The sequence below is a fragment of the Notolabrus celidotus genome, chromosome 4, assembly GCF_009762535.1.
Source record: "Notolabrus celidotus isolate fNotCel1 chromosome 4, fNotCel1.pri, whole genome shotgun sequence".
NCBI classification, from domain to species: domain Eukaryota; kingdom Metazoa; phylum Chordata; class Actinopteri; order Labriformes; family Labridae; genus Notolabrus; species Notolabrus celidotus.
Window position 1 is genome coordinate 37,542,399 of NC_048275.1, and position 13,788 is coordinate 37,556,186.

General features: G+C 43.0%; 1 protein-coding gene across 2 annotated transcripts in view; it reads left to right on the plus strand.

Moving 5' to 3' along the window:
• Nucleotides 1–13,788, plus strand: part of hspa12a (heat shock protein 12A) — a 102,496-nt gene that overhangs the window by 30,796 nt on the left and 57,912 nt on the right. For both annotated transcript variants that reach the window (XM_034682440.1, XM_034682441.1), the window contains exon 3: nt 2,185–2,309. In XM_034682440.1, the coding sequence (XP_034538331.1) occupies nt 2,185–2,309 (125 nt within the window). The remainder of the gene's footprint in view (nt 1–2,184; nt 2,310–13,788) is intronic.

Here is a 13,788-nt window from a genome sequence, read left to right on the forward strand (position 1 = left end):
ACTCTAGCTGCAGCGTTCTGAACAAGCTGCAGCTTTCTGAGAGATGTTTTGGGCAGGCCCGTAAAAAGGGAGTTGCAGTAATCAATGCGGCTTGTAATAAAAGCATGAATTAAAATTTCGGCATCTTTCTGCGTTAAAAAAGGTCTGACTTTTGCAATATTTCTAAGATGATAAAATGAAGTACTTAGGACCTTGTTAAAATGAGCATTAAAATTAAAATCTGGATCTAAAACCACTCCCAGGTTTGTGACCTTTGATTTAATTTGACTGTTAAAATCTCTCAGTGTAGTCTGGAGCTGTTCTCGGGCTGCTTTGGGTCCTATTAAAAGAATTTCAGTTTTGTCTTCGTTTAATTTCGTTTAATTTTAAAAAGTTCTGCGGCTCCCTGTGACTTTGGAAAATAAATGATGAGTAATCAATTTAAGTAGGTTTTTCTTTTTTAATTGTAATGCACAGAGGGATTGAATATTGTCATTCAGATTGTCAATAAAATAATGGCAAATGGTTTAAATCACTGTCAGTTCCGTTCGTTACTGTACGAGGTGGAGAGCAAGTAGGCCTGCTCTGATCTCCTGGCTGTCCAGAGGGGAGCTGCTGAAACGCTTTGCCGCATGTCTGGGACAGGTGCAAACTTTCCTGAGCAGCGAAGGGCTCATCTTTTTTTAGGTGGATAAGCCAGAGTGGCTTGAAAAGCTGCACTTTATGGTAGACATGACAGCGAACCTAAACACACTGAACACAAATCTATAGGGGAGGCCAGGGCTCGAGACTGCAACCTTTTTTCAGCGTGTGCGAGGAAGAATTTCATCTGGTCGCGTTCATGCAAGTGCATATGTTTTAATGCTCCCTCTAACACGGGCACTGTATCAGACATTGTGGTTGAAAGTCTCCCTCTTTTTCACTGGCTTAGTCAGTCTCCTCCACCAGCACTCTCTCCTGTTCTGAAGAGAGAGCGCCATCGCGTACACGAGCAACCCATACGGGCATCACACACCAGAGACAGACAGAGCTTCACAACAAGCGTTTCACTGTTTCCACAAATGAAGCAGTGTGTCGCTGATTATTTAAAAAAAACAGAATGAGGAGAGAGAGGAGGAGGAGGCTGGTGGTGAGGGACAGTCAGAAAAGAAGTGCCAAATCAGACTGTGGTCAAACAAGCCTCCACTTCTGAAACAATAGTCAAGCCGCTGTATTCTGTTGTGTGCGTTTGGAACAGGCATTATGGTAATAACGTGGAAACACAGACTTTACATTTTCTGACTAAATGATGATTTTAGATATTTTCAAAGTGAGAATATTTTGAAAATCCCAGTTACCACTGACTAAATTCAGTTGAGACCGATAGTGGAAAACGTCATGGTCTAATCCTGTCAAGCACTCTGGATCTGATGTGTCATTTCAAAATAAAAGGCCATTGAAATGTAGCATCATTGCAATCATTTGGGATACTTCATTGATTTCATTAGCAACACACTTTAGTTTTTTATACATAGCAGAAAGGTAACTAAAAAACTATATATGCAGTGTTATCTTCATTATAGATGTCAAAAAGGATTGGCGGCTCCCGGTGTTTTCTTATTTGTGGAAAACGAGTCCTAATGGCTCTTTGAGTGTTAAAGGTTGCTGACCCCTGTTCTAAGCAATGCTTGTTATCTAGACCTCTGACACATGAAATCCAGAGGGACTGGACTTTACAAAACAGAACCATGTTTTTTTTTTCTAAACTAAAAGAGCATTGCGCTCGTTTCAGCTCTCTAATTTAAGTGTCTCCTCATTAAAACAATCAGACATTAGCTGCTGCTCTGTCTGATCCTCTGGGTTTGTTTACGCTCACACTGCTCTGGAGATTAAAGCTGGTATCTGTTAGTACGTCGGACTGTAGCGTTGAACAATGACGGTAATGACTCGTCTTTTCAGGGAGCAGGCAGGCAGGAGTGATTTGCAGCTTTTGTCTGTGCTGCTGTTTGTGTGCGAGTCTGTTTTCAGAAGTGATTGTTTGCTTTCTTTCATATTGTTGATGTTATTGATCTGGAGCTCTGATTCTTCTTCTTGTGAATGCTTTTAAATTGTTGCTGCTGCAGCCTGTTTTCAGACGCAAACTCTAGTTTAATGCAGTCAGAGAGCAGCATCATGAGCATGCAGTGTGTCATCACGTGTCCTAACCCTGTCCTCTCTGTCCTTCAGAATGACACAGACCAGGTCCCGTCGGGGCCGGCCTTCGTGGTGGTGGTGGCCATCGACTTTGGCACCACGTCCAGCGGTTATGCTTACGCCTTCACGAAGGAGCCTGAGTGCATTCACACCATGAGGTAGGCCAGCACTGCAATGCAGACACACACCGGGGACGTGGAATGGAGGGAGGGGAGTCTGCAGATTTGCACATCAACCTGCTTAGAATAAAGTGAAACAATACCAGACTCAAACCCTTTAAAAACAACAAACAAAGAAGAAATCATCATGTGATTCTGAGTGAATGTTTGAAACATTACTGATGTCTCTGAAACACGTACACAAGCAGAGGAGACCATCAGATATTACTCTTGTTATTTTAATGCCTGTAACTGCAGCCAGCAGGTCCACGTCTGGTGACGAGATAAACAATTCACACCTTACTCCACAAACATTCAGAGTGAGGGTTAAAGAGGTAATAAATACTGTGCTTACCGGGGTTGCGGTTTAACTTGTGACCCTATTAACTGGCAACCTTCAGCGTCTGTGGTTGACCTACTTGAGGAAAGAGGATCAGTAGTTGTCCATGTGAATGTCTCTTTGTTCATTGTTTTATTATCATGTGAAACATGTTTATAAGATACATCTCTAAAGCCTTGTTGGTGTCAACCAGTGCTGTAATGTCTTTTCAGCCCTTGATAGTTTTAGTCTAGTTTTAGTCGGCGGAAACTCAAAACATTTTAAGTTAAATACTTAAAGCTGGGGTTGGCAGTCTCGGAAAACTAGCATGAATTTGAATGTAGCATTTCCTCAGGACTCCGTCTAACCCCTCCCCTCCTCCCTCAGACGCCCCCCAGCTCACATTCACGAGCGCCGCTGACTTGCGACCATATGATGGTGACTGATTCAAAACCGGTCCTCACGAAAACATTCTCATAGTGAAAGTTAAAAACACAAACAAACATGGCTGCTGTTAGTACTCACAACTGTCATTCTATCATTATCCAGTTGTACTGGTGACATGATATCAGGAGAAAAGTTATAACACATATATAATACTGTAACAGCTCTACTGTTTGTTAAACGTGTTCAGTGTAGATGTTCTTAATTCCTACAGTGTTGACAGTCAGTGAAGGCATCAGGAGAGGTGTAGAGTGTGTGAGCGGGAGAGAGGAGAGACAAGAGGAGAAGTTCTTCATTCATTCAAACATTGATTGTTGTTTTGTTGGTTGGCGTGATCACAGCCGACAGTGACCGGTTATTAAAACTCAACGTGTTCACGAATCGGCTCGTCATCACTACAGTGTACGGACGGACGCTACAGTACATCTACATTTCTGTAGGACTTACTAAATGTCATTCATTCTTCTGCTTGTCAGAGCCCCCGTGGTGAGAGCTTTTCAGACTCTGATCCAGACTACAGTCCTGAGCAAAGCACCTCATCGGGTCAGAGGGGACAGGGCCGATGTTGAGCGAGAGGGGCAGTAAATAGAGTCAGGGGAAGCAGAGGCAGGAGACGGGGACTCGGAGTACACGCCGGGGAAATGTACGCACAGGAGGCGGGCAGAACAACAGGACGGGATTTGAATGGTTTAAAATTTTGGCACCCAAAACGCGGTGATTGGTTGGTGTTTTCCCAGGTTTACTCCGGCTGTAGAAAGCAGCTTTTCTTTGCTCTTTTTTAAGAACACATTATGTATTGATTGCTGTCAGGACATAAAGATCATTTTAACCAGTATAACAAAAAATTTATCTAAATCTGACTACCAACCCCAGCTTTAAGCCCGTCCTTGCTAAAATGTCAAAAGAAAACATTCTTGATGTGACCTCTGTGAATGTATCTTGATTCTATAGATTCACAGAAAAATGTAATTAAAGGGCTGTATTGCACATTTACAACGGTCCCTGAATGCACCTCGCAGCGACAGAGGCAGTGGACAGACGGTCAGTTCACGGTGCTCTGAAATGAATCTGCATCTTTGATGACAAGGAGTTTATCCAAACTTACTAAATGTGTCTGATGTTTCACCAAACTGAACCAGGCTGTAGACAGAGCTTTTCACGGTGATCGTGGCAACAACATCAAATATTAAACAGACGACCCCCGGTTGTGTCTTTGTCACTATAATAATAATAATAATAATAATAATACATTTTATTTAGAAGCGCCTTTCAAAGCACTCAAGGTCACTTTACAGACAGATTAAAACACAATAAATAAAAACAACGTGATAAAATAAGCAGGTTAAAATGAGACAGTGCAATTAGCCAGGGAATGCAATTTTAAACAGATGAGTTTTAAGTTTGGATTTGAACCGGGGTAGTGAGTTGGAGTTACGGATGTCTGGTGGGAGTGAGTTCCAGAGTTGGGCAGCAGAGCAACTGAAAGCTCTGCTCCTCATGGTGCACTAACACACACCGGGGGTAAAAATCCTCAATGAAGATGAGACAGATACATGGAGGTGAGGAGAGCTGGTTCATAAAGCACACCTGCTGCAGGTAGAGACCAAGCTAACACTGAGCCCCTCAGATAATAACTCAGCCTGTCACAGGAAGTCATCACGCCATCTTTAAAGACGCACAGCACAGGGGGAAACATGGATTCTTAATGTCAGACGGTCCACCACTAAAGTTTTCATCTTGTCATTGTCTCGTCAACAAAATCAAAACATAAGTTCGTCTTAGTTTTTATTATCAGTGATGCACTTTAGCTCATCATAGTCTTGTCTTCATCATGAAAAAATTAGTCGTTGACAAAGTGTTTCACAACTCAGCAGATAATCCTCCTCCCTCTCTGTCCTCACAGTGAGCTCCTGTTTATTCCTGATCCCATAAAAACAGGTAGAGTCACAGAGTTCATGGAAGCTGTACAGAGATAGAATCAAAGTGTCCCATATATTCCAGATGAATAAATCTCCACTGGTCCATACCTCACACCACACGTCACCGGGTGATCTGCACGCTGATTGGCTATCGCAGCGTGATAGATTCACTGGAGTTCAGATATTTCAACTCTCGCGAATCATTCGCGCGAATGAATTTGCGTCATTTGTGCCGCCAGACCACTACTCGTGTCTTTTCATTGACTTTACATGTAATTCATTCACGCAAATGATTTTATCCACGTTTGGTGTGAACACACCATAACTGTAACAACCACTGATTCCTCAATCGCCAGTTAACAGGGTCACCTCTAGAACCTAAACACCGGGTCTCTCCTCATCTCCTCATTCAGCGTTTTTTCTTCTTGACTCTGTCAGAGATTTGTACGTTCTGTGTTTGAATGCTAGTGTGCAAGCCTGGTTTGTTCATCGTTCCATGTTAAAAACATTCAGACATCAAGACTTAAAGGTGACATATCACGCTTTTTTTCATCAATATATATTGGTTTAAGAGGTCCCCAAAACATGTCTTTAAAGTTTATGCTCAAAAAAACACTTTGAAATCAGATTTTGGTCTGCCTGAAAAACCCTCTTCTTCAGTCCTGCTCAGAACGGTCGGTTTTCTCTCTGACCACGCCCCCTCAGGAAGTGGATGTGCCTCGGCTCTCCAGCACGTTGATCTAATGTTTACATGTTGGCTGAATATACACGGCTGCTCAGAGATCACGTTACTTCAACCCTCTGAATCTGATCCAGAATCTGATCCTGATGGAGAGGCCCCTGCAGCAGGACCTTTCTGAAGGATTGGTCACAGATTTAGTGTTTCTTGTTATTTTATTTGTCAGTATGTAGACGTGTGTCTTGGTACACAGCTACGAACATGTAGCTATGTGGCTATGCTAACTAGTGCTAGCACTTATCCATGATAAATAAAAATCATCCACTAGATCTTCAAATCTGCAGACGTTGGGAGTAAAACCGACCTTTGTGTTTATTAAGACAGCCTACAACTAGCATGCCTCCCTCCTAAGCTCCTTGTTAGCACACACGTGTGCAGGTAATGAAAAACAGAGGAGGGGTTGAGTTGTATTTTATACAGTCTATGGGCTGAACAAGCTCCGAGCTCTGACTCCGTGACTGACCGGATATTGTTGTGACGTAACAAAAACACTGAAAACTGAAACGGCTCGTTTCACACACATTTACAGAAAGGTGGAGAAATCAAAACAGGGGCAGAATGGATTTTTTTCATTTTTGGGGGGTTTGTAGACAGGGACACATATTTCAGGTAGAGAACCATTAAAAAGTCCATTTTGCATGAAATGTCACCTTTAAGTTCAGTGCTCCATGTCCCCTCTGATATTCCTCCACACACTTTGTGAACTACTGAATCAGACTGATCCAAAGAAGCATATTTATTTCTGAGCTCCTGAAAGCCTCTTCAATCCACCAGCTTCTTACTGAGGGATTAAGTCTCACAAACACAGATTATTTTCCACCAGTGTTGGCCAGCTTTGTTTCCTTCACTTCAGAGGTATCTTCAGTTTTCACACCTCTCAGCCTCTTCGCTTTGCAAGTTCAGACAACAATGCTTGGCATGATTTTTTGCTGACATGATGTGTAGGTTCTGTTAAAAGAGCACATACATCAGGGTTTATTTCCACATGGCTGTCTGGTTAAAAATCATAGACTGTATAATTAATGGACGTAGTATCCGTGACGTCAGCCATCTGTTTCTGAATCTGTTTTTAGTTAAGTTAATCAGTCAGCACTCATTTACATCCCTTCATTTGACTTTTACAACCTCTGCTTTGTTTATCTTTTAAGTGTGATCATTAATGGAAGAAGTGAATACGGTGTGCCTCCTGTGGTAAATGTGAGGGTCATTACATGATACAGTTTTAGTCATGGATTTATAACATGTAAACTGTGAACGTATATTGAACTAGCAAGACCTATGATTTCTCTGTGCAGAGACAAAGTTAGGTCTCGTGACCCCTGAGGTCAGCCCCTCCCCCCTCTGTGCCTGGCACCACAGGGGTTAACAGCTTCCATCGCGCCGCAGGCTGACAGGTGTTTAGTTGACTGGTTCATGTGTGACTCCTCACATTCTCTGCATTGCTCTGTGGAGCTTGTCTTATGTAGCTCCAGTCCATGTGAATCTTTAAATGCTGCTGACCCGGCTGTGTAGAGTAACCAGGCTCAGCTGATACTGAAGATCAATCAATCAATCAATCTTTATTTGTATAGCACCATTCACAACAAAAGTTATCTCAAGACTCTTTTACAAACAGAGCAGGTCTAGACCACTATATGTCAAATTATGAACAGAGACCCAACACCAAGACAGGATAAGACTCAGTCTGACCCCACCTTAATCCACCATGAGCATTGCACCTCACAGTATTTAGCTAGTTACAGCAGAGAGGACAGACTTCCTTTAACAGGCAGAAACCTCGAGCAGGACCAGACTAATGTTAGACAGCCATCTGCCTCGACCGAGTTGGGTCTGGAAAGAGGAATAGAGGAAAATAAGAGAGAGAGGGAGCGGTGATAGTGATTAAAGGAGTAGTAGTAGCTGTTGCCGCTGGAGTCCAGCACGTCCGTATCAGCTGGAGTCTGGAACGTCCACAGCAGGAGGACGTCTACGGCAGCTCAGAGGAACCTACGAGACAAGGGAGCTCAGGGACTCCAGAAAGGTCTATGGTTAGTAAGTTTAATGGGACAGGGAGAGTTAAAGTAAGTGATGAAGGGCTTGAAAGTGTGAACGTAATCCAGATAAATCTGAGTTTATGTAATCTACGCCCTCATGGTTTCACTCACAGTGAAAGAAAGAGAAGACGAGAGAGGAGAAGTGCTGCTGGCTCTTTATATTGATCAGGTGCTCTGCAGCCTCACTGTGCTTCTTTCTTCTTCTGAAGGGGTGAAAAATTGATCTTAGTGAAAACATGAAAGCTTCAATTGTCCTTCTAAATCTCTACGAGGCCGCTGTAGTCCTGCTGCAGAATGAAAATACAAAGTAGCTGACACATTGCAACCTCCTCAGGTCTTCATCAGGGTCTGAGGCTGTTTTCTAAACCGGCTGCTACATACTATCTACCAATGCAGTGTGTAGTGCATACTTCATACTACAGACTGTGTCTGAAGGTACGATGTAGTATGACTGTTCTGCTGGATCTGGTCTGCAGGATGCTGGGTCAGGTGTTGCTGGATTTCTGGTTTCAGAAAGCGGAAGTAAACAACGACCAAGCTGATAGATAAACTGCTTCTTTAGCATCACTTATGATTTAAAAAGTTAAGAAGGGCGCAGACTTAGCCTAATGGTTAAGTTGTGCGCCCATGTAGTGGGTGGCCTGGGTTCGGATCCAGCCTGCGGCCTCCTTCCCGCATGTTGTTCCTCCACTCTCTCCCAGTTTCCTACACTATCCACTGGCCTCTCCTCTATAAATAAAGGTGTGAAAGCCCATAAAATATAATGTATAATGTTTTCTACCTGTGAATCTGTGTCAGCAAATCTAATATTCACTCGTTGTGTCTTTCAAAGTTAGAGCACCACTCCTACCTGGAAGAAGTTCAAACACATTCAAATGTGTGTTTATGATTTGTTTAGTGAGGACACTTCCCTCTCTGACTGAAAGTCTGAATGAAATCTGACACAGAACTTCCACAAGATCTGTGTCCGGTCCGTCTCCAATCCGTTGTGGTCCTGCTCCATGCTCTCTCGTCAGTCAACACCCACCGGTTGCATTTTCAGAACGCAGCACGGAGCAGGACCGCCGGACAGCTGGAGTCATGTGACCGAGGTTTTCCTGCAGTAATCACTGATTTAAGGATTCTCCTCCTCCTCTCCTCATCCATGTTGCCTTTCTGGTCCTCTGAAAACCTCTGACCTGTTGACTCCAGGCCTGGCTCCACTCATCATGACTTTGTTGTAGTTAAAGCTAGGGTTGGTAGTCTCGGAAAACTAGCATGAATTTGAATGACTCCGTCTAACCCCTCCCCTCCTCCCTCGGAGCTCCTCCAAAACGACGCCCCCCCCCCCCGCTCACATGCACGAGCGCCGCTGACTTGCGACCATATGATGGTGACTGATTCAAAACCGGTCCTCACCAAAACATTCTCATAGTGAAAGTTAAAAACACAAACAAACATGGCTGCTGTTAGCACTCACAACTGTCATGCTAGCATTATCCAGTTGTACTGGTGACACGATATCAGGAGAAAAGTTATAACACATATATAATACTGTGACAGCTCTACTGTTTGTTAGACGTGTTCAGTGTAGACGTTCTTAATTCCTACAGTGTTGACAGTCAGTGAAGGCATCAGGAGAGGTGTAGAGTGTGTGAGCGGGAGAGAGGAGAGACAAGAGATTACCATCAGGACATAAAGATCATTTTAACCAGTATAACAAAAAGTGTATCTAAATCTGATTACCAACCCCAGCTTTAAGTGAAATACGATCTGGTGATAACACAGAGTGTTTTATTCTGAAAATTAACCGGATGTTTTCATTTTGTTTTGGTGAAACCTGACTTCCTGTCCCGCTCCATCTGCTCTGTTGAGATTGATGCGTCGTGCTCCGGCATCCGGCAAAAATACAAGTCTTGTGTATCTGATCTGGAGGACTCTGACCTGCCGGATCAGAGACGAAGCGGGAAAGCAACAAAGTGGATCCAGTGGAAGTTAACACATTGACTAGAATAGAAACCTATCAGATCCAGAGCTGTGACAGATCAGAGACGAACCGGACACAGATCTGATGGATATTGGCCGTGAGATCTTCAAAGTGGGCTTTCCCCTTAGCAGCGTTGACAAGTCTTTATTTCAGTCCTGATGTGTCTGTCTGCATCTGTCTACACGCTCTGGCTTCAGGGAAATATGTTTGTACTCATCAGAGGTGCAGATAAAATCTTGCAACTTAATGGTTAAAAGTATCAAAGAAGTGGGCAAAGTTAGCCTACAAAGAACCTTCCAAAGACGCCTACTATACGTGTTTCTGAGACATGAAACACCAGAAGAAATAAAGCATGAGATATATAAAATACACAAGTTACAGCAAAGTGAGACCCTCTGTCATCTCCAGACACACGCTGTCTTTTTTCTCTTCTTGTCCACATTCAGACTGAGTCAGTGTCTCAAAGTCTTAAAATACAAAACTTACATCCTCCTTTTAGAGAGACAAATATCTGACACAGGCCTCTGGACTTTCCTCAGAACTGCTCCCCTGACACGGATCATTAGCTAACATGAGATAAGGTTGAATCAGATAGTCTCTACTCATTACTAGATTTGCAGTGAAAACAGCTCTAGATCCCCCGATTATTTAGTTTGGGTAAGACCGTCCTCAGTTGAGATCCTTACCAAAACAAAGGCTGCTCTCAGGCTGTCTGCGCCCTGTCACAGAGAAGGTTTTTGGTTTCTATTCGGGGGTTCCTGAAAAGAGGTAGCAGAGGGGCGGGGGCGTCTGGTATGAGACATTCCTCACACTATAGTCCTAACATTAGCATTCATCAGCTGTCCTCAAACACATGCAGACAGAACCGGTTCCTAGAATATTCCACACACAGATGAACAACCTGAGGTGTGACGGAGTTTAAGAGTTCATCTTAATTAGATGTTTCTACCTCTCTCAGTGAAATACCGTGTTCATCATCGTTTATAGTCTGACGTGATTCAGACGGTTCATGATGAAAGCTAGCCTGGTTTGTCGTTCATATTGAGCTGCTCTCATTTTGAATGTATCCACAAACAGACTAAAGCAAACAGGATCCTCTCGTAAACAGACAACGTTCTGTTATCTGAGGGTGAAGAAGCTCATTAGAAAATCTCTGCCAGCATGTCAGGAGATCATCAGACTCATTGATTTCCTGTATGAAACAGAAACATGAGGAAATACTGACTTTGTTTGGGATTATTGTTTCAGCATGATAATCCCAAACAGCACCCTCTAGTATTAACAGCTGAAGGCAGTGCATGAGTGCAAAACACTGCAGTTCCTCAAGTGTCCACTTGTCTGTGTAAAGGTCTGTATGAAGTGTTCATTTTTACAGCAGATTAAACATGACTACAGCCTGATACTAAAGCAGTGTTCATCTTTGTTTATAAAAACTATATGTGTGATGAATACTACTATAACTCATTTGTTTGGGTTATATATTAAGAGTTATACAGAGTTATGCATAATTAGTAAGCTGTGCGTGACCTCACTGAGACCAGGTCCATGTTTTCTACACTCTATAAAACACAGGTAGAGCAGTGAAGGTTCTGTGGCCCAACTTATTGACGTCACACATCTGTTCCTGAGCGCTGTTTTGAAGCCAGTCGTCGGCAGGAGCCATATTGGAAATTCAGAACTCAACCAAACTTAGTGTGAGGTAAAGAGGCGGGGTTTGAGCCTCCTAGCAAACAGCTATTTGTTCCCGCCTGTCAGTCAAGTCAGTCATGTGCTTATTTGGGCAAAAACTCGTAATCTTAATATCTTGTGAACCGTTCTATTAGGAAAAAATTCACCTCCCGTACAGTGTGTGCTGATAGAGAAATTAGTGATGTAGACCAAAGCCGGTTGCCGCTTGGTTCCCGCCTGTCAATCAAGTCAGACGTGCCCTTATTTGGGCAAAACTTGTAAGTTTGACATGTTTTTTTTAACCTGGCTGTAAACATGTTTATTTCTGTTGTAAAGATCGTCTTCTTTGAATGGGTGTGTATGTGGTTTCTTGTGTCTCTGCAGCCAGCCTCTAGACTGTATAATAAATGGACTTGGTATCTGTGACGTCACCCATCTGTTTCTGAAGCGCTGTTTTGAGGCCAGTTGTCGGTGGCGGCCATATTGCTGCTGTCGAGCGATTGTGACGTAAAGAGGCGGGCTTTGAGCCTCCACACCAACAGCTACAGTGTTCCTGTCAATCAAGTCAGCTGTGCCTCTCATTGGAAGACTTGTAATCTCAATATCTTCGAAATTACCGCGTTATGAAAAAAATCCACCCCCCGTACAGTGTGTGCCGATAAAGAAATGAGCTATCCAGACTTAAATCATTTTTTGAACCAGGCTGTAAACATGATTATTTCTGCTGTAAAGATTGTCTTTGAATTGGTGTGTATGTGGCTTCTGGTGTTTCTGCTGCAAGCTTCAAGTGGGCGCTCGATAAACTTCAGTTTTTAACATTTCCATATGGGCTTTATATTTTAAGACCATAGGTTGCCGCTTGGTGGATGATGTAGCAGATGTAGCTTATTGCATGCACATAATACTCCAGCTGTGCCAGTCATCAGCAGGGCTGTGAATGATGTGTTATATCTTCTTACAAGTTGTCTTGAGAATGTTAAAGCCAAGCAGCAACCTCAGGTCTAAAAATATGAGTCCAATGCGGAGGTGGTAAAACTGCAGTTCATTGAGGATCCGCTTGAGGCTGGCTCAGGAAGTACCAGAAACCACATACACACTAATTCAAAGAAGTCGATCTTTACAGCAGAGATAAACATGTTTACAGTCTGGTTCAAAAGACGAGTGTAGTCTGGATAGATCATATCTCAATCAACACACACTGTAGAGGGGGGTGAAATTTTTTATAACTGTATTTTTGAAGATATTGAGATTACGAGTTTTCCATTATGAGAGGCACAGCTGATTTGACTGACAGGCATAGCTGTAAGCGAGGAGGCTCAAAGCCCGCCTCTTTACCTCACACTAGCTCCACAGAAGTTAAGTTGGTTTCAAAATTTCCAATATGGCTCCCGCCGATGATTGGCTTCAAAACAGCGCTTCAGAAACAGACGGGTGATGTCACGGATACTACGTCCATTATTTATACATTCTATGGTTAAAGCTCCTGTGAAGAACTTTGGTTTTGGCGCCCCCTGTGGACAATATGATATCTCCTATCTCTTTGCTGGTCTTGTCCTGTGCATGCATAAGTAATGTCTCCTCCTGCAGTCTTTGATCACTCACTGTGAAAAGGTAGAAACACAGTATCTTCAGCTGCTGTCACTCGTCTGGTCTGACACTTCCCCCCTCGCAGAGGTTACGCGTGTTAAAAACACAGTCGAGGAACAATCCATATGTTGCTAACAGGTCTTGTTTGCTTTGTTGGGTCATAAAGAGGCATCACTGATAGATTCAGTCGGTTCAATAAGCAGATAAAAACTCCTCACTGGAGCTTTAAGTTTAGACAAGACAAGGCCAAAACACAAGTTTAGGGCTCGGGTGGGTTCTGGTTTCAGACCACACTTCTCAGAAACTACAGCATGAATCAGAAGAAAAAGTGTGTGTGTGTGTGTGTGTGTGTGTGTGTGTGTGTGTGTGTGTGTGTGTGTGTGTGTGTGTGTGTGTGTGTGTGTGTGTGTGTGTGTGTGTGTGTCTGTTACTGATGTGTTTGGGTGTATTGTTACATCTCATTTCTCTTGAGTGATGCTTATATTAATCACGCTGACTTAATCAGTGATATTAGTCACGGATCATTTACAGAGATCAGATTATCAAACTCTGCAAAGTAAGAGAATTAAAATATCTACTTCAAGATATTTTTTTTTACACACAACAAAACCATCTATCCTGGATTAGAAACCCTGTTAGGAACCCACCACTTCCATATTTCTTATCTTATCAGTCAAACTGGTTCCATCCAGTTCTTCTCAGAAATCCAAAACTGTCTCCTCACATCAGGTGCCTTTTGTAAGATGACCTCGATCATCCCATCATGCACCTCTCCCCAGGAACAGGAAGAGAGATAATAATAGC